Source organism: Hyperoodon ampullatus, assembly GCF_949752795.1.
Source record: "Hyperoodon ampullatus genome assembly, chromosome: 4".
Taxonomy (NCBI): domain Eukaryota; kingdom Metazoa; phylum Chordata; class Mammalia; order Artiodactyla; family Ziphiidae; genus Hyperoodon; species Hyperoodon ampullatus.
The window spans coordinates 117,773,547-117,794,767 of record NC_136917.1 but is presented as its reverse complement, the minus strand read 5'-3'; the positions used below and the strand labels follow the sequence as shown (position 1 = coordinate 117,794,767).

Sequence of the window (21,221 nt, the reverse complement as noted above, 5' to 3'; positions counted from 1 at the left end):
CGCATGAGAGAATGGATGCATTAGCTAGGAGTATACAAATATCTGGATTTCCTAGTACTCGCCATAGTATTTTAGAAAGTTATCGTTGTGCTGGTGACCATAGGTGAGATGCTCTGCTCTTTGTGCTGTTTGAAACTTCTCTTTAGTAAATTCTTAACTTGCTACATGTTGCAGAAGGCATGATGAATTTGAAAATGGCCAAGAAGATAAGCAGCTGAAAGTAGCCAGAGGTTGGAATAGCTTCCTTACAAGAGAATTTTGTTGGTTTTTAAAGAGGACTCTGGAAATGGGAGTAGGACCAGCTCTAAAAATGAGTCTGAAAAAGTACATGTGTTCACTAAATCCTGGAATACTGAATCTAGGAGGACCTCTTGAATATCAAAGAAGGTAGTTTCAAAATGAATGAACAATAAAAAAACAAAGTGAATGTGTAGATGTGCAAGTGCAAGTTCAATATGAAGCGACCTTAAGATCTTGTTATCACAGTGGAATCCTGAATGGAATGATTCACTAAGAGAATCAGCCACTTTATGGAATCACCAATGGATATGGTGTAACAATGAGGCTGAATGTAGCAGTTCCTTTTCCTCTTTCCCTTGGGCAGAGGTTGTCAACTCCAGTGTCTACAGGGATTATTGGGCAGGAAATGTAAATGAGTAAACTGGACCGGACTCTTGCTATCAAGGAGCTGCTAGAGAGTGGTAGGGACCACAGTGAACTGGTGAATTCATGCCCTGTCTCAAAGAGAGCAGGGATGGCTCAGCTGTCACCTGTGTTTTAAAATGAAGCTATGGGCCCAGGATTGCCAATCTTCTGCTTTCTCCCAAAACCCAGAAATCTAGAGTTTTTAAAAAAGTGAAATGCTCAGTTTTTACAGGCTGGCAATTATTTTTAAAAATCTTTTGTCAAAGTGCTGTGGCACAAAGAAAAGCTCTCTACAGGCTGAGTTAGGCCTTTGCATCACTAGTTTTTTGTGTGTGTGTGGTACGTGGGCCTCTCACTGTTGTGGCCTCTCCCGTTGCGGAGCACAGGCTCCGGACGCGCAGGCTCAGCGGCCATGGCTCACGGGCCCAGCCGCTCCGCGGCATGTGGGATCCTCCCGGACTGGGGCACGAACCCGTGTCCCCTGCATCGGCAGGCGGACTCTCAACCACTGCGCCACCAGGGAAGCCCTACATCACTAGTTTTTAACATCTGTCTCCAAAGTAGACAGGTTACCTCCATTCCTAGAGATTTAATTTGAATTCTTGATCATCTCTAGTGTCCATGTGTGATTAGTATGAATAATCATGGTCATGTCCCTGATGCCTCCTGGTCTGTGGTGGTTTAATTAATGCTACGTTCTACCCACTGACCTATTTTTCATTTTTAAAATATCTGACACCACCACCTCCTCTCCTGCAACACTAAACAACTAGTTCAAATAGTTATATATACATATGTGTGTGTGTGTGTGTGTGTGTGTGTGTGTATTCAGACCTACTCTGCCTCTTTATGTACAGAGGCTACTGACTTTGTAAGCTGAGGAAGTTAAAACTGTGCTTTGCAAGAAGGAAAGCAGATAAGGTCTTAGATAGTAGATCCATATTCGAATAAGGGATGTTAACAGTGCTCAGGGGCTCTCCCTAATTAGAACGGGCAGTGTTCCAAAAGCTCTGCCACAAAGTGGCTTTTACTTCCATGAGCAGAGGCAGCGAGCAGGACTGGGTAGACCAGTGGTCTGTCCCATCATGGGTTGCTTTTTTGTATTTGCTACGCTTAAGTATTGGATGAAGATAGAATGAAGAGGTCCTCTGGTCATACCCTTGCACACAACTTCAGATGTGGTAAAGCTGGGTGACGCTAGGAAAGCCGACATGTCAGCACCAAGGAGTCAGCAGAGAGGGATGGAGCAGTGTGTTCTGGATAAAGGCGTCGCTCAGTCCAAGAGTCCAAGAGGCAAAACCACACGCTGCAACCAACTCTGTAAACAGTGGTAGAAGCCACAAACCAAAGAAGATTCTTCATATTTAGCCCCCAAACTGTTCATCCTGCCGGCATTCTTTTGGCCATCATTTTCAACCATAGCTACCTACCCAAATTAGTATTATCAGTGTCTTATTCATCTTTGAATCCCCAGTGCTTAGAATGGGGCATTGAAGGATCATAGTAAATGTTGATAGAAAAGGTGATTTAATCATGGCTTCGATGCCAAATTTTAGACTTTGTTCCTATTTCTCTCTGATGGAATTATGCCAGATATAGGTCTACTGACATTTATTGAGTTGCCTACTTTATTCAAAACATTGGGTTAGGCATATGAAGATGGATTAGACCCATTCCTGCCCACCAAGGGCTCACCTGCTTGGTGGGAACAAGAGGCATTTGCAGGTTGCAGTGAGGCTGTTGTGCTCAGTACTACAATAGCAGTAGACATTGGTTCTGGGGAATCTGAGGTCTTGCCTCCCCATTCTTTCTTTCTTTTTTTTTTTTTAATTTATTTATTTATTTTTGGCTGGGTTGGGTCTTTGTTGCTGCACACGGGCTTTCCCCAGTTGCGGCGAGCGGGAGCCACTCTTCGTTGTGGTGCGTGGGCTTCTCATTGCGGTGGCTTCTCTTGTTGCAGAGTATGGTCTCTAGGTGCCCGGGCTTCAGGAGTTGTGCCTCGCGGGCTCTGGAGTGCAGGCTCAGGAGTTGTGGCAGACGGCCTTAGTTGCTGTGCAGCATGTGGGATCTTCCCGGACCAGGACTCAAAACCTGTGTCCCCTGCATTGGCAGGTGGATTCCTAACCACTGCACCACCAGGGAAGCCCTTGCCTCCCCAGTCTTACCTTTCGTATTTACAGTTTACTCTTTGGTACTTGGGGTTCTATACCCATCAGCTTGTTGAAACAGTGTTACTGTTAACTGCCAAATCCAGTGGACTCTGTAGGCCTTCCAACCCTCTTAATCTCTTTGTAATATTTGATACACTGTTTCCTATACCATGCCCTTCTAGAAAAATCTCTCCATCCCTGACTACAACAGTTTTGATATTTTTTTCTTACTGCTCTGATTGTTCTGTTTTTTTTAAAGATATCCTTTTAAACCACCCGTTCTTAAGGACAAACATTCTCCTGTATCCTCTTTTTCCATTCTCTCTTCAGCATACCCTTTTCATTGGAAATCTTATGAACTTCCACAGCTCTTCTGTGGAAGAGAAAAGGTTGAAGTGAAATAAGATGTGCCTAATACTGTTGCTTTCGTTAGCTACTGTGTTTTGTGAGACCCTTGCTTTAAATAGGACACTGTTTCATCTGCACCTCATCCTATTTTCTGTAGGATCAGAAGCCATCAGTTATTTCCCTTCAGAAGCTCATTGCTAGGGAAGTTGCGAATGAGGAGAGAGGAATGTTTCTGATCAGTGCTTCATCTGCTGGTCCTGAGATGTATGAAATTCATACCAACTCCAAGGAGGAACGGAATACCTGGATGAGGCGGATCCAACAGGCAGTAGAAAGGTAACATTTCCTTCTGTCCATTATTGAGGCAATGCACTTGTTCCATTGGAGAAAATATTCTAACTGTGTCTCCCCTACATGAAAACTTAGCCTCAGCCAGAAGGGTCTGCTCCCCGCCCCCTGCCCTGGCCTGCAGTAGCCCCTCATCTGCACCTTTTTTCTCCATGCCTTCCTGCCTGTAACGCCCTGTCTCCCTCTGCCTGTGTGAATCCTGCCCATCTTGGTGCCGCTCGTGGCTCACCTCCTTTGTGAAGACCTCTTCAGTTCCACTGGTCTCTTCCTTACCTGAAATTCCTTAACACCTGCTCTCAAAGCATTTATTTGGTGCTTGTCATCTTCAGCCTTGCAGCTATTATCTTTTTTCTGTATATATGTTTGGTTATTAGATTGGAAGCTCCTTGAGGGCAGGGACCATGTCTGTGTTTCTCTTTGTCCCTAATTCTGAAGAATCATTCAATAAACATTTTTAGATTGGTGGATCTAAGTGTGCTACATCAACTTACCCCTCATTACTTGTGCAAAGACAGTTTTTATAAACGGGGGTGTGAGGGTGATCATTCTTAATGGTAACTTGATTAGTTAGATCTTGAATGATGTTGTATAAAATTCCTCCTCCTCCACTGCACCCCACCCAACCTGGCACCCTACCACCATCCCCTCCAGTCTCTCTACCCTCATTAAGAATGGAAGTGCCCAAATGCAGTAGAAAGCAACAATTATGATTTGAGTTGTACCTACTGGTGGCATTGGTATTGTGTGCATGTATGAGTGTATATTTGTGTATGTGTGTGTTTGTTGGAATATTTGAGTCATCCTAAACTGCTGACTTTGAGAGCTATGTTATATTATGCAAGGTCCATTATATACTCAAGAAAACTAAATCTCTTGGCCAGGGGGCATGATGAATTCTCTTTCTGCTGAATTTTTCTTCTCTGAATAATTCTACTGCCAAGTTCCCATGTCTTTCTAATGAGCCTAAAGATACCTGGATTTGATTTCAGTTGTCTCTCTTGACTATTGTCTTTTAAAGTTGCCCAGAAGAAGAAGGGGGAAGGACAAGTGAGTCTGACGAAGAGAGGCGGAAAGCTGAAGCCAGAGTGGCCAAAATTCAGCAATGTCAAGGTATAGTGCAGGTGCCTCTCGTTTCCGGGTCGTGCAGTTCTCCTTGGAGGTTGGGGAGGCCCAGGTGTCATGAATGGGAACGTATGACTAAATGATTAATTCTGTGCACTGGAGGCCCACCCCGACCACTGTCAAAAAAATACATACATACATGCATAGATAGATAGATAGATAGATAGATAGATAGATATCAATCTATCTAGATATATATACATATATACACTGGCACTAAAGGTGCTCAAATAAAATGACTCCCTCCCTCCTTAGTGATTAAAAATATATTTTAAAAATTCTGCCTATAACATAACAGCAATTGTGGACAGTATGGTGCAGATGGGCATTGGACCTGTTGTCTAGTGTTTTGATTTTAGATCTCACACTGTAAGGTCACGGTTGTATGACTGGACAAGGAACACAATAGCTCTGGTCCTCAGTTTCCAAATCTGTGAAATAAGGAAATTAGATGAGCTCAGTGATTCTCATCTCTGGCTGGGCCTTAGAATCACTTGGGGAGGTCTTTAAAAATTCTGATGCCTGAGCCTCACCCTCAATCAGTTCACCCAGAATCTGAGGGCAATGGGCTGTAGACATCAGTATTTTAAACTCTCCCTCAGTGATTCTGAGGCAGACTGAGAACCCCTGAATTCGCTTCTGGTTAAGGTCCCTTTAAGCTCTAAGAATTCTGTGACATGTTGAAATTAGAGGAAGATGACGCACGCGAAGGTGGTTAAAGACATTGGATGTTGAGAAACGAAAACATAAACCGGTATGTTTGGTTTTGACCAGGACTGGCTGAAGGCCGAGCAGTTCCAGGCCTTGCATTGTTTTCCCTTGTGGGGAGCGCTCATCTTGGACAGTTCCACCTCAATTTTCATTCCTGACCTTCATGTTTAGTCTTAATAGAAAACAGCCTGAATAAACAAAGATCAGCTTTGCAAGGTTTTCTGGAATTAGGGGAATGGGAAATGAAACGAACATTTATTGAGTACAGCAAATTTACAGAGAAGACAAAGGAAGCTCAGAGATGTTAATCATTTGCTGGAAACTACAGTCACCAAGTATAATAGTTAGGATTTCAACCTAGGTTTGTCCCACCCAATCAATAACTTGTACTTGACCTGTTCAATGTACTGCTTGCTAACTAGCAACATCTTTATCTTAGAGCTTAGATTTTCGTTAGTTGTATTCATGTGATAACTTTCGATGGTAAATACTATTTCTTAGAAATACTCAGTAACCAAGACCAACAAATTTGCACATATTTGGAAGAGAAGCTGCATATCTATGCTGAACTTGGAGAGCTGAGTGGATTTGAGGATGTCCATCTAGAGCCCCACCTCCTCATTAAACCAGACCCCGGAGAGCCTCCCCAGGCAGCCTCATTACTGGCAGCAGCACTGAAAGAAGGTAAGTTGCTTCCAAAAGGATTTGGTTCAGCAAATTCATAAAATGTTTATTGGGCAGCTACGACGTGCCATGTGCTACGGTCTTGGTGCTGAGGACACAGCAGAATAAGACAAAATCCTTACTCTCCAGAAACAGAGAGTCCTTACTTATTCCAGAAACAGCAACATATATTAAAAAAAAAATGTCAGTTTGGTTCAAGTGCTATGAAGAAAAATAAGGGTAAGTGGAATAGAGAGTGATAGGGCTGGGAAGTTTCTATTTTTTGATAGGATGACCAGGGAAGGCCTCTTTGATATAGTGATATGTGAGCAGACAAGAAGTAAGTGAGAAAGCCAAGTAGATATCTGGGGAAAGAATGTTCCAGATATAGAGAACAGCAGGTGCAAAGGTCCTGAGGCAGGTGAGTGCCAGCCTTGTTTGAGGAACAGCAAGGAGGACAGTGCTGGTAGAGTGACGTAGGGGTGGAGAGTGGTAGGAGATGAGTCACAGTTACTTAGGACTCAGATTACATGGACCGGATCAAGGTAAGCCCTCAGAACTTCATTCTGAGTGAGATGGGAAAGCAGTACAGAGTTTTGAGTAGAGGAGTGACTTGATTTGTGTTTTAAAAGGAACCCTCTGGGTGCTGTGTGGAGAATAACAAAGTCTAGGGCATAACCATGAGAGTTGGTGGCTGAAGGAGGGTGGAGGACAAGCTCACCGAAGGGGAAAAAGTTAGGGAGATGATAGGCCAGGGTACTGGAAGGACTGTGTTCACAGAATTGAAATTATAGAGAATTCTGACAAGAGTAGCATTGGGGGAGGTGAGGGAACTTGCACAAGGTGCCATGTCGTTTGAGGAGTCTGTAGATGAATGGCAACCAGGAGGACCAATGAGTGGTGTAATCTGGTGGCATGAACTTCAAGGGAAAAACAGGTTTAGGGAGGAAATGGGGCCAGTAGTCTGGAAGTGACAATAGGGACAGAGGGTTTGGGAGATAAAAGAGCCACCACCCAAGAGTGGCAGGGAATGCTGTCATTCAGCACATGGGTTGGTAAATTACAGACCACGGACTAAATGCATCCCACCTCCCACTGCCTGTTTTTTAGCTGTAGTTTTATTGGAACACAGCCACACCCACTTGTTTCATATTGTCCGTGGCTGCATTCTTGCTACAGTGGCAAAGATGAATAGTTGCAACAGAGACTGTACGGCCCACAAAGCCTAAAATATTTACCATCTGCAGAAATGTTTGCAGAAAACATATGCCAAGTTCTGCCTTAGAATCTCAGAACACTACCTGTGGAAGAGAATTTAGAAATGATCAAATCTATTGTATCTATTTCACGGTTGAAGAGACTGAGGTCTTACGGAGGGTGAAGAGGTTGTTTGAAGTGGAGTCCACTGATGGACTCTCTTACTCATTTCTTCATCAAATATTCATTAAGCATCTGCCTACTGTGTGCACTATTGTTGGTGCCACCTAAGGAAACAGTAATGCTTTCATAAAAACTTCTAGTTGGGGAAGATAAACAATACACAAAGAAACAAGGTTATTTCAGAAAGTCACAAGAAAATAAGATGATGGGATTGGATGAGGGGAAGGCTTTGCTGTAGAGAGGTCAGGAAAGACTGCTCTGAGATTATATTTTGAGGTGAAAATTGACAGATGAGAAGCCAGCTGTTTGGAGATCTGGGGGAGGACCATTCCTGGGCAGACAGAATGTGAGTGCGTAGCCCCTGCATCTGGAATGGGCTTGGCATGTTCAGTGAAAGAAGGAAAGCAGGGTGACAGGAGGCAGAGGAGGCTGCTATGGGTGGGCAGGGACCAGATCTTTGTAGATTCTGGTTTTAAAAAAAAAGAGAGAGAGAGACATTTTATTCCAAAATCAGTGGAAAGTTAGTTGTTGGAAGCTTTTAATCATGGGTGTAGCATGATCTTATTAATACCTTGAAAAGAATGAGGGTTGCTGAATGGAAAACAAGATGGGAAGGAGACTAGTTGGCCTGGAGACTGTTAGGAAGTGCTTACGGAGGCTGAGATGAGAGAGGCTGGGGCCTCGGTCTAGACCAGGACTTTTGGCAATGCAAGTAGAGAGAAGTGGGCAGAGGCAAGGTAGATTTTAGAAATAAAGCCAGAAGAACTTCCAAATGGGTTGACACAACCAGGGACCTTCTCATCGTCCCTGACGATGTCTTTATCAAATAAGTCGCGCACTCTCAATTTTAGCCTGTGCTGCTGGGCATTTTCTGATGCTCTGATACCTGGATGGCAGAACTTGGCACTGATTGTGTGCCGCCCTGTAGTAGAGTTAGTTGTGTGTGTCTCTTTCCTTCTCTAGTCTGCAAACTCTCCTTATTAGTTAGCAGACGCCCAGTGGCCCCCAGAACAGAGTAGGTGCTCAGTGAGTAGTTGCTAAACTGAATCACTGGACAGAGGGTTTTGGAAATATTTGTAGAGTCCTCAGAATTATGCTATCCTATGAGCTAGTTGCAATTTTTTTTTTTTTTTGCAGTACGTGGGCCTCTCACTGTTGTGGCCTCTCCTGCTGCGGAGCACAGGCTCCGGACGCGCAGGCTTAGTGGCCGTGGCTCACGGGCCCAGCCGCTGCGTGGCATGTGGGGGTCTTCCCGGACCGGGACACGAACCCGTGTCCCCTGCATCGGCAGGCAGACTCTCAACCACTGCGCCACCAGGGAAGCCCAGTTGCAAATTTTTAATTGTAAATAAGAACTTGACTTTCTTGGTGTGGCGTTTCCCAGTCTTACCAGATCCTAAGAGTAGCCATTGGTGCTTGTTTAAAATTCAAACCCCCGGGCTTCCCTGGTGGCGCAGTGGTTGAGAGTCCGCCTGCCGATGCAGGAGACACAAGTTTGTGCACCGGTCCGGGAAGATCCCACATTCCGCGGAGCGGCTGGGCCCGTGAGCCATGGCCGCTGAGCCTGCGCGTCCGGAGCCTGTGCTCCGCAGCGGGAGAGGCCGCAGCAGGGAGAGGCCACAGCAGTGAGAGGCCCGCGTACAGCAAAAAAACAAAACAAAACAAACAAACAAACAAAATTCAAATCCCTTGTTTTCTCCTCTGGAGAATCTGATCCAGTAGGTCTAGGGTGAAGATTGGGAATCCGTATTTTATTTAAGGCACATTTGGGGAAATACTCTTTTGAAGAATAGCTAATATTTCTGAGTAGCAAGTTTTAAAATCCTAATGCCTGGGGAGTTCCCTGGTGGTCCGGTGGTTAAGACTGCCCTCCCAGTTCAGGGGGCCCGGGTTCAATCCCTGGTCAGGGAACTAGATCCCACATGCCGCAACTAAGAGTTCGCATGCTGCAACTAAAGGTCCTGCAGGCGGCAAGGAAGATCCTGCGTGCCGGAACTAAGACCCGGCGCAGCTAAATAAATAAATAAATAATAAAATCCTAATGCCTAATATATTTAAATTAATTGATTTCAGGAAGTTTTTTAGCATACTAATTTACTGGAAGTTGCATTTGAGTTATTTTTATACTGTTCATTTTTTTATTGAATTAATTCTCTGTCATAAAGTAATGCTAAAAGTATTGGTCTAGACTGCGGGTTGGTAAACCTTTTCTGTATAGGGCCAGATAGTAAATATTTTAGGCTCTGCAGGCCATATACAGTTTGGGGAGCACAATCTTCTTTGTGCATGTGTGTGTATTTTAACAATGCTTTAAAAAGGTAAAAACCATTTTTAGCTCCTGGGCCATATGAAAACAGATGCGGATCAAATAGTTTGCCAACCCCTGAACTATGTATATGTATGTATGTGTGTGTGTGTATATATACACACACATACACACACACACACACACATATTTTTTTTTTAATTTACTTTTGTTTTTCTCCTTCTCCTTAGCCGAGAGCCTGCAAGTTGCAGTGAAGGCCTCCCAGATGAGCGATGCGTGTCAGTCGCCCAAGGAAGGTTGTGGAGAACCTGCTTTGCAGGATATGTTCAGTTCTCGGGACGCACCCGGATCGCCTACTGCTTGTAAGTGAGCATGTAGCCTTTGCAGTGAGCCTGGGCACAGTCCCTGGAGCATATAGTGGGCACATAGAATTAAGGCAGTGACTCTGTCCTGATTTGAAGGGTACTGAGTATATTCTTTTGAAAAAACCCTGAAAATAAATATGCTAGCCTCCTTTACCTATAGAAGTGACACTGGTGTTCCAAGGACAAGGACTTAAAGAATAGTTTGTAGGTTATACTGCCATTACCTAGGGAAGCTGGGTAACCAAACTCTACCCTGCCTTGTATTTGCTATGACTTACTGAATACAGTCTTGAAAGAGCTTTTACACTTTTTGGTTTTTTGGAAAAGGGTCCCTGCAGTTCATTAAAGAATAAGTCCTTTACCTTAATCTCATATCGTCAACTCAGAAAACATAACTCAGAAAACTAGAATCTAATGCATATATGCACACATGCCCATGCACAGACACAGAAACAGACAGACACACACACACACACACACATGAGGTTTGGTGTTCGGGTTAAAGGCAGAAATGCCGGAAGATTCTTGATCACTGTTGTCATACACTTTAGTTGAAGTCAGAATTCATTTATTACACAGTGTTTCAGTAGATTTTAAATACAGAAAAATAGAATGTGGTGAATTGATTTAGATAACTTCTCAGAACCGAATTATATGTATAGTTGTGAGCTAAATATTTAGTTCCCTAGAGGTTTCTGAGATAGGACCATAAAGCATATAAGTTTTCATTGTGTCTTGGTGATTAAAAACCTTACTTCCACCAGGTCTTCTGTGCACAGATAAAATGTCTTTAGTAGCTAGAGATTGGAGGATTAAATTGTCTTAGAATTTCTTTAACAGCATCCCTTGGTTAATTAAGATACATGGAAGCAGTACAGTTTTAAAATTCTATACATTTTTTTTAAACCAGAGCCAATAATTATTCTTAAGTTCTACTTTATCTAATCCTGGGTTTCTATTTTCAGAATGTGCACATGTGTTTTTCATTTTGGCACAGCCCAGATTTGTCAGGGGAGTTGTACTGCCCCAGGTGATTTCCTTTTAAAAGAAGAGCCTCATGATGCCATTGAGGAAGTTCTAGCTAAAAATACATGTAGGGATCTGTCACTTTCAGCCTCAGCCCAGGGACAGCTGGACAGGCTCCACTCAGCTCCTGCAGCTGCTCAGAGCGCAGGCCACACCTACCTCCTGTCAGACCAGGCAAGGAAGGCTCTCCCTGTCTGTATCCACATCTCCCCTGACATCTGCTAGAACCATCGAGAGGCTGTTTACAGCGGCCTGAAGTCAGGGTTCATGTAGAGGAGGGGCGGGTTGGTGGGGTCTTGTACTGGTTTAGTCTCGTGCTGGGGTTTAGTGCTGGGCTGGATTGGAACACGGTGCCACAAGAGTTTGATTCTCTTGATAGAGTTGATGAGGGTGAAAAGCACTATCCTGAACGAAAGTCTGTAACTGGATGGTTTGGTTCTATGATTGACTTTGAGGACTGGGTCCTTCTAAGTCAGCCCCCTGTCAGTGTGAGCTTATTGACCAAGCAAGGCCCTCTATTTTTAGTCCTTGAAATACCTAATCAGGTGGACAGGTATAATCTACTTCCTGTGAAATTATGAAATTCTGAAATAGAATACAGGAGCAGAGAGACCTGATCCATCCCACTCTTCTGCCTTCATGTGGCTCACCATCAGCTTCTTTGCCCATTTGATGGTCCTCGTATCTATTGGGGGGAAGAGAGAATGGCTCATTCTCTGGTAATGCTTTTGGCCTCTCTCTAAGAGTTAAGAATAGTACCCAAGAATGGAACCGTTTTTTGAGTGACAGAAGAATCTCTATAAAGTATTTGTTCACTATAGTGAAAAAGTGTTGACTAGCTTGGGCAAAATGAACTTAATTTTTAGTTGATATAATTTGAAGCTATTTCTGCTTAAACAAAAGAGGCCTTTGGAATCTTAGAGGACTGTCATTTCCCAAAGTGTTTTCTAATTAATTGAAGTAAAGAAAAAGTATTTCCTTCATCAGTAATGAAGTTTCAAGATAGCACTGTCACAAAGCGAATATCTATTTCACCAGGGTCCTGATTGGACATGGTTCCAGTGAGACTCTGTGTGTGTGAAAGGGCTTTGGAAAGTCTAGTTTTAATATGTGCAAGTTGAGCATGGTATACATTTTAACTGAGTTCACGTGGGTAAAGAAATAAAATCCCACCAATGGAGATTTAATGGTTGGCGTGAAATCTGTATTTGGTACTTAAACATATCTCTGGACTAGAAATATCTCTGTGTTTTCATATGTTAAATATACAGTATTTACAGTATTTGTGAATTTACAGCATAAGTAAGAATTGTGAGGGAAAAAACACACTTGGAAATTATTTTAAAAATTAAGTTATTTGGGCTTCCCTGGTGGTGCAGTGGTTGAGAGTCCACCTGCCGATGCAGGGGACACGGGTTCGTGCTCCGGTCCGGGAAGATCCCACATGCCGCGGAGCGGCTGGGCCCGTGAGCCATGGCCGCAGAGCCTGCCCATCCAGAGCCTGTGCTCTGCAACAGGAGAGGCCCCAACAGTGAGAGGCCCGCATACCGCAAAAAAAAAAAAAAAAAAAAAAAATTAAGTTATTTGGAGATAAGGGCAGCTTCTCAGTTTGTATGACTCTGAGCTCATAAAGTATTAGCCGTCTTCACCTGCTTAGAAAGACGTTTCATTCCTGCCATTGGATGCCTCCCTTCTAACCTTGTTTAAGGTCTGCTGCTCTTGTACTGGCCCTAAGGGAGCCTTTCCCAGACCTGTCTCCTTAGACCTGGCCTGCCAGCCCTTGATTTTCTTCTATGGTGCCTGTTTTCAATTTAACCCTCCCCAGGCGGCTTTTCCTATTAAGTGAAAGTGAGATGCAGAAGCCTACCCTTTTGGTCCCACAAACATCTCTCCGCTAGAAAGAAAGAAAAGTAAAAAGATGGGTGACAATGGATGCTGTGGGTCAGTTTGGCATCTACTAGTGTGTAAGCTCCCTGGGGGCAGGGACTCTGCACTTTGCTCTGTACTTTTTTAGCACCTCTTATAAGAATATTCTATACATGTGATGTTGTGATGTTTCTTATCTTGGAATACGTGTCAGCTGAGTACAAAGAACCCAGTCTACTGGCTGATGTTTGATGATGTCCTTTTTGTTTCTGTCTCAATGGTGTGCTTCCAGCACTAGTCACAGAAGGGACAGGAGGAAGAGGCTGTTGGGATGTGGATCCTGGGACCCAGGGTGTGGGAACCGACCTGGCGGTCTCTGATGCGGGGGAGAAGGTATTGTGAACTGATTTGTTAGTAAACAGCACCGGTTACTACTTTGTGTAATAAAACAACCTCAGCTCCTGGTGTGTCCACGGCAGTGAATAGTCTGCAAGTGTTTTCCTGCATTGTTCTCAATTTCAGTATCCGTACTTAAACTTTCCAACTTTTTTCTTCTTAAAATGTTCTTGCTTTTCTGATATCGTGTAGGTGTAAACCAAGAAACAAATGAAAAGTTATTAAAAAGATTTAAAACTCAAATGTTTATTTGTGTGTCTGCGCTTTTGCTTCTGGTCTCACTTTCCGCCCTGCAAACCTCGAGCTTTTCACCCACTACATACAGTAACTCTTGGCTGAGAGGTGGTCCTGGACATCCAGGCCCTTATGCAACCAGTTGGTGCTAAAGTGGCAGAAACAGTTTTGACTTTGGAATGTTCTGGCTTCTTCACTTTCTTTTACCTTCCTCTCCTTTACGATTGTTTTCCTGTCACCACCCCTGTTGTCACCTGCCTTTTTGTGATAGACTTGTAATCAACCTAACCAATTTCTGCTCTGGGGCAAAGTGATTCCAAACGCCTCTTCTTTTTTTTTACGTACTATACACATAGGTTATAACACACTCTTTTAAACATTAAATGCATGAAATTTTCTGTTAACGTCAAATGAAACTGAGATGTCAGAGAGAGAGAGGGAATAAGAATATGATTTTGAGAAGTGACTAGTGGGCCTTCCCAGGATTATCTGGGGCTCAAGAGTTTTAACTTTATCTAAAATCGAATTAGGCACATTACCAGATACCACTGTGTGTTAATGTGGGAAGATGACATCTGTCAGATCTTTATGTAACGTTTCGTATATCATATGTATTTTTGTATATATTACATATGACTGAGAAACCAAAGATATTTTAAGAGCCATAAAAAAGATGGCTGTGATTTAGTGTTTTTTTAAACTTCATAGGCCAAAATGAAAATAGTCGTTAGAGTTTACTCCACTTACTCTGACTCTGAGCTTTCTAACTTATTTCTTCTTAAAACATTCCTGCTTTTCCATCCTTTTCAGGGCAGACTTCACTTTCAAGTCTGTAGCTTCCAGCTGCTTTTACGTTACTAGGGGGGGAAGTTGGGGGAGGGTTGAGTAGGAACAGCTTTCCCTTGAATGGAAAGCTGAGGTGGCTCCCACCCCTAAAGCCCTCCCCTTCCATGATTCAGTGACAGGTAAGAGGTTACATGTTCAGGGTCCTCTTTGGATGAACCTACCTGGAAAATGTTGCCATTCATAAGGCATTTTGAGAAACGAAATGAACTGACATACACGGCAGGATCATTTGAAATCACACTTTAAAGAAGCATATGATGGGGATTTTGTAATTATCTTTCTTAATATGGTAAGGTTAAAAAAAAAAAAAAAAAGCATTTCTGAAAGGATTTTTCAAAATTACTGATTTGTAACCCAAATGGCAAAATATCCAGTGTGTAAAGCACCTACTGCAGCTATGCACATTCACCACAAGGTGGCAGACGAACTCCATTACAGAGATGATGTTCAAAATTCCTGCCTGGTATCCAACCAAGTGGATCTTGGGAATAAGTAACTACATGTAGCATAATCCAGCTCATGTCTATGTTTCTTATGTGTGTAGAATATAAAAATTATATCCCATACAATCTTTTTATTGCAAAAGCAGTGGAATGTGGAGCAAGGACAGAACCAGAAGAGCAGAGAGAACTCCAGAACTCACTACAGAACAGGGGTTCTCAGCCCCGGTTATCTTCCTGAGGGTTGGGCGCAGATCTAATGACTAAACTTCATCTCCTTTCCCATCGTTTGTCCTTCCCCTGTTGGAGGTGCTACTTAGTAATGATGTCTTTCATGGGCAGTGTTGGGGAACGGTGAGGGGTGGGAAGAAAAGACCTGGCTAGCTCATCATGGCCTCATCAGCCTGAGCTAACTGAATTCAACAAGTCTCAGGTTACCTGAGAACCGTTTCCTGAGGTTTCAATTTAAAGCTGCTCAGACAAGACCACAAGTGGTGTGCAGGAGACCGTAGGAGGGCAGGGAATCTGATGATCCCCATGGCGTGAGGTGTGGAGGGCCTAGTGGCCCCTCACTCTTGATCTATAGAATGGAGTGTGCGTGTCCATTACATGCCAGGCAGCGTTTTTAGGTTTGCAGGTACAGTACTGAATACACAGATGAAATCTTGCTGCTCGTTGGCTTACATCCTAACGAGAGAAAAGAGACAATAAACAAATAGACAAATGTTGAATTCTGAAAACTGGAAACCCTCACTATCCACATGTGCCCCCGATGTGTGCAGTGGAGAGGCAATGAGTGAGGTAGAGATGCATCCCCCCGGGAGCACATGGTCTCCTGTGGCCTCATTCAAGGCCTCTGCTGACAGGGCTTCTACTAAGGCGCTCATGCATGGGCCCAGTGAGCTCTGAGAGGGGGGACCTGGAGCTGACCAGCTGAGCGCTCTCCTTTGGGCTACCTCTGGGTCTGGTTTCTCCTCCCAAACACTGTCTATTGTGGCTTTGTAAATCTCAAAGTGAGTTAGAGACCAGCCATGATGATCTCTAGCTTCCAAATCTGGCCTCCAGGATGGAAGCTGGGCCCAGGAGACAGCTTCAACCTGGGCGCAGAGAGCTCCATTTACAATACGGTTTGCACGAGATAAACATTGTCACTTAGAGCCTGCAGTGCTCCTTGACCATCTTCCCTGGGTGTTTTAAGGGATGGCTGGGTGGAAAGTTGCTATGCATCTCAGATACCAAGTCTGTACAGAGGGGGTTCTCTCTCATCAAGTGGTGGTTTATTCTACAGGTTTTGATTTCTGGGAGGAAACAGTCACTATGGAAGAGTTTAGAGAAGTGATTTCCTTGAGGTCATATACTGTGGAACACTACAGTGCAGCTTTTCAAGAGTAGAGTGTGTTCATTTTCTTATGTTTTTATGTATTTTAGGTGGAATATAGAAGTTTCCCAGGTTCTTCACAGTCAGAGGTGAGCTCTGCATACCTTAAATATGTTACCATCCTTTGTTTGTGGATAAAGAATGCTTTTTCAAAAATTTGACACTCACAATCTTATTTTTCAGATTATACAAGCGATCCAGAATTTAACCCGTCTCTTATATAGCCTTCAGGTAACTATGCTTTGACCCTGTGAATGTTTCTCTTCATGCAACTCACTTTATTCGATGAGTTCTGGACTTTAAAAATTAGAACATTTGAGAGGTAGTGAATGATCTTAAAAGAACACCAAGCCTCACCCCAAGTGTAACTCAGCTAGATGCTTTGAGCTTCACCTGGTTTTGTAATCCTGAGGCATCACCACTACTACAGTTTATACCGTTCTTCTTTGAAACCATAAAACAGTTCATATCTTTAAAAATATATTGATGAGTATGATTTGGCTTGAAGTTTATGAATGAATGAATTTCTTAGGTGAGTATAGCATGACTTCACATTTTCTGGTGAAAACTTAAATTCACACCTAAACTTTTTTCACTTCCACATGTGGCCTTAGTCCTTTGGGGCAGTTAAATAATTCATATGCTCTTTCACTGTTTTATTGGTTCATCCACCTAACATTTATTGAGTTCCCTCTCTGGGCCTGGAACCATGATGAGGGCCAAGCACACAAGGACAAGTGGTCCACAAAGTCTACCATCAGATGGCTCACTGTCTGTCCAGGAAAGACAGGCATTGTGAAAATGAGGACTCTAAGGCTGGATGATCCCTTAGGTCCTGCACAAGAAAGGCTGAATACATCTAGTTGCTTAATTTGTGAGTTAAAAAACATTTTAAAACGATGTGAAAGCAATGTTTATAGACAAATTTATAGAAAATCTTGATACAGGTAAATAAAGTAAAATGACTTGTGATTTTGTGAGAGAATTACTGTTGTCATAGGGGTATGTATCCCTCTAGTTTTTTGAATCATTTTATACACACTCTTGGAACCTGTACCTTTCTATGTCATCACTTGTCTCTATAGCACGAGTTTTAATGGTTGAATAATATTCAGGTCTATAGAATTTATCCGTTCCTCATAGTTTATACTTTTGTGTTAATAACAGTCTAGCACACATCCTTGTGCACTGATCTCTTTGAACATATGTGAGTGTTTCCTTAGGATAAATTACTGAAATTATTTTTTGAGGTTTTTGATAGACATTGCCAAAATAATCAGCACCCCTCTCTACTTGTCCTCAATTTGAAAATAGGTCAAGTTAGCTTATGATCTTAATTTGCATTTTTTTTTGGTTACTACTGAAATTAAACGTTTTTCCCCACTGGTTTATTGTCATTCATATTTCATATCTTATACCTGTTGAATAGTAAAAGAAAATAAGGAAAATAAAAGTCTGATTTTAAGGGTTTTTTTTTTAAGATTATAACACATTTCTCTTTATAATAAAAACGAACAGAAAATCAGTAAGGCTGCAGTGGAATAACAGGAAGAGTAAACTTGACCTAATTAACATGCATAAAATAATACACACAAAAACTGAATAATACACATTCTTTTTAAGTACACCTGGAACATTTCAAAAATTTACCATATTATGGACCACAAAGTAGGGCTCTACAAATTTCAAGCAACTAAAATCATACAAAGTATATTCTAGGGTCACAGTGCAATTAATTTAGAAACCAGTATCAAATATTCTACTAGAATATTCCTGTTGATTTAGAAATTAAGAAAATATATGCTTAAGTAAATCAGGACTCAATGAAGAGAATATATTGAAGATTTTAAAATAGTTTTAACTGAAGGATAATAAAATTACTAAGTATCAAAATATGTAGGATACAGTTAGAGTCATGCTTAGAGAAAATTTAGAGCTTTAAAAAGCGCATATTCAAAAAGAAGAAAAGCTAAAAGTCAATAAGTTATGCATCTATCTCAAAAAGTTAAAAATAAAATCCAAAGAAAGTAGAGGGAAGGAAGAAATAAAGTTAGCATAAATTATATAGAAAATAAATAATAGAGAAGATCAATAAAATTCAGATATTGTTTCTTTTAGGACATTAGTAAAATTTTTAAAACCTCATATTGATATTAATGAGAAAAAAAGAAAAAGGCATGAAAAAATCATTATCAGCAAAAAAAAAGGGGACATGGACATAGATTACATACACCTGGAAAAATTTACAATAGGGTAATATGGACAACTTGTTGCCAATTTGAAAATGTTGAAGTAATGGAAATTTCTATTTGAAAATAGGTCAAGTTAGCTCATGATCTTAATTTGCATTCTTTTGGTTACTACTGAAATTAAACTTTTCCCCACTGGTTTATTGTCATTCATATTTCATATCTTATACCTATTGAATATTAAAAGAAAATAAGGAAAATAAAAGTCTGATTTTAAGTTTTTACCAGAAAAAAATATCATGCTACATTTGCTGTTTTCTTATTAATACTTTGCATCAAGACTTCTTTTATGTTCTATTGATCATCTTCCTATTCTTGATCTAGTACCACTATCTTATTTATTAAAGTTTTGGATTACATTTGAATGCATGACAGTCTCCTCTTATTATTTTCCATGTTTGTCTATATGTTCTTTCATAAGAGCTTTTGAATCAGTCTGACAAATTTCTTAATCTTCTACTGAGACAGTTAAATTAAAATATTACTATATTTATGAATTAGATTGGGGAGAATTGACACTTTTGCAATAATTGGTTCTCTTGTCTGAGAACATGTTATTTTATGTTCTGCTGGAAAGCTTTGTAATTGTCTTCATTTAGGTACTTTTTTTTTCTGCTAAGTTTATTCCTGGATATTTTTGTCTCTTTGTTCTTATTGTGAATGGAATTTTTTTTTTTTTCATTCTGTTTGCCCAATGTTGGTTGCTGGTATAAATACAGGTATTGGTGTTTTATATATTTTTTAACTGGCCAACTCACTGAATTTTTGTTTTTTTGTTTTAATAGTTGTTCTGTTGATTCTTTGGAGTATTCCAAGTAGAAAGTAAAAAATTGAAAGTAGTGGTATTTTGGCTACTCTTCAATAATTATATCAATTTCATTTTCTTGGCTTACTGCTTTGGCTAGAAATTCTGAAATGTCTTAAATAATAGTAGCGATAGTAAGCATCCTTGTCATATTTAGATTTAGTGGGAATGCCTTTAGTGTCTTATATTAGATATGCTGGTCTGGGGTAGATGGTCTTAGAGATTAATTTCTCATGTAAAACAAATATTCTTTCTTTTAAACTTTAACTGAGAAGGGGTATAGTTTGCGTGCAGTTCATTAACTTTTGGGAGATGAAAACATTGAGTGTCCCAGCTTGTGTTGCCTGATGAAAACACTCACAAGGTCATATCTCTTCTTTTCAAGCTTGAATGCAGCCCTCTGTGGATTCCAGGTTCAGAAAAGCTGGATGACCTAAATGACCTAGTTTTTGCAACACTGAAGCAAATACCAAATTCTATAGTGGGTTCTCTTAAACCTTTTGAGCTGGTCTAAGGATATGGGCTCTCAAAGATTTCTGTTCATGGCACAGTCATCTCTTTTGAAGCTGAATGTTTTATGCATGATTAAAGTTTTTACAAAGGATTTTTGAATCAGATGAAAATGAAATTTGATCCTATGTTAGAAGAATAGAGTTAGAGATGAGGTATAGGCAAGGCAGAAAGGAAAGGACACAGTTCAGCTGAGAAAAATTAAGAGAGAGCGAATATACATGTATAACTGAATCACTTTGCTGTACAGCAGAAATTAATACAACATTGTAAATCAACTATACTTCAATATAATTAAAAAAAGAAAAGGAGAGAGAGTGAATTGGGAATTTTCCTAAACTTCAAAAGCAAGTGTTATTCTCTGTCCTAAATGTAAATGTAAACTTTAAATGTGAAGATGAATATCCAGTCTTCAAATTTCACCTCTCTGCTACAGAAGGGAGTAGTCTTATCCCAAATGTTAAATATATATGAAGAATACTTCATGGTAGCATTTAATTAATCTAATTGTAATCCTTACATGAGCGTTACCATTGCCTGTAGCAGTTTTGGCATATAAAATGTTAGATTTTTTGTTTGTTTGTTTTACTCTGATGATGCCCTTAGGATTTATTAGAATTAAGTGGTGATGTGCAGTCTACAGTTTGCTTTAGCCAGGTCAACAGAGTCCTGAATGGCTTATTATTTCATATTTAAATATCAGAGTTATTAGTACCTATTCTCAATGGTATCATTGTTTTCTTTATAATAACTGCTAAAAGACATTAATCAAATATTCATGTGAATTTGAAATTTTTTGAATTGATTTTCAAATTTAAAAACATGAAGTTTATTTCAAAAGGCCCCACTGAATACATTTTTGAGTCTTACTCTAAGACAAATACCAATTTAAAATATACCTTAGTTCTTTAACCTTCAAAAGCGTGGGAAACTGCTGAGTTAACAAATAACTAATGGTCAAATCCCCATCTTCCCAGCATCTGTTACATGGACAGCTTTTTAAATTTTTAGGAAAGAAAAATGAGAATTTATCCCTAGGAGAGTAATAATTTCTCATAACGAGTCACAACATACACACACATACCCAGTATGTGGCCATTTTCAATTTGTCCCTTTTCTGTTTCTTTGTGCTTTCACTGGGGACTTTTAAAATTAAAAGCTTCCAGGGGCATTTACAGATTTTTTTTGTTTTGTTTTGTGGAATCCTTGCAAAACTTGGCAGTTATTTCCTGTGATACTGCCAAATTTTTTGTAGGCAGATGCCGTAACTCAAAAATGTTTTTTTAATCTGGTTGGTAATGTCCTCTGGGTTTTAGAGTTATCTGTGTCCCTGGTTGGTAATGTCCTCTGGGTTTTAGAGTACCTATGTCCCCTGAAGCAGTCCAGCCTCCTTTTAGCACTCTATTAAACAAATGAATTTCAGCTTAGTGTTTTGTGCGTGACCTTCCTGCTATAATACAAAGAAATAACAGT

General features: G+C 40.9%; 1 protein-coding gene across 4 annotated transcripts in view; it reads left to right on the top strand.

Annotated features, from left to right (window-relative positions):
• The window catches only part of ARHGEF28 (Rho guanine nucleotide exchange factor 28), a gene marked incomplete at its 5' end in the record, with an annotated part of 258,133 nt that overhangs the window by 206,690 nt on the left and 30,222 nt on the right, over positions 1-21,221 (top strand). For all 4 annotated transcript variants that reach the window (XM_079702486.1, XM_079702488.1, XM_079702489.1 and 1 more), the window contains 7 exons: positions 3,301-3,479; positions 4,510-4,601; positions 5,826-6,008; positions 9,864-9,995; positions 13,183-13,283; positions 16,235-16,273; positions 16,368-16,415. In XM_079702486.1, the coding sequence (XP_079558612.1) occupies positions 3,301-3,479; positions 4,510-4,601; positions 5,826-6,008; positions 9,864-9,995; positions 13,183-13,283; positions 16,235-16,273; positions 16,368-16,415 (774 nt within the window). The remainder of the gene's footprint in view (positions 1-3,300; positions 3,480-4,509; positions 4,602-5,825; positions 6,009-9,863; positions 9,996-13,182; positions 13,284-16,234; positions 16,274-16,367; positions 16,416-21,221) is intronic.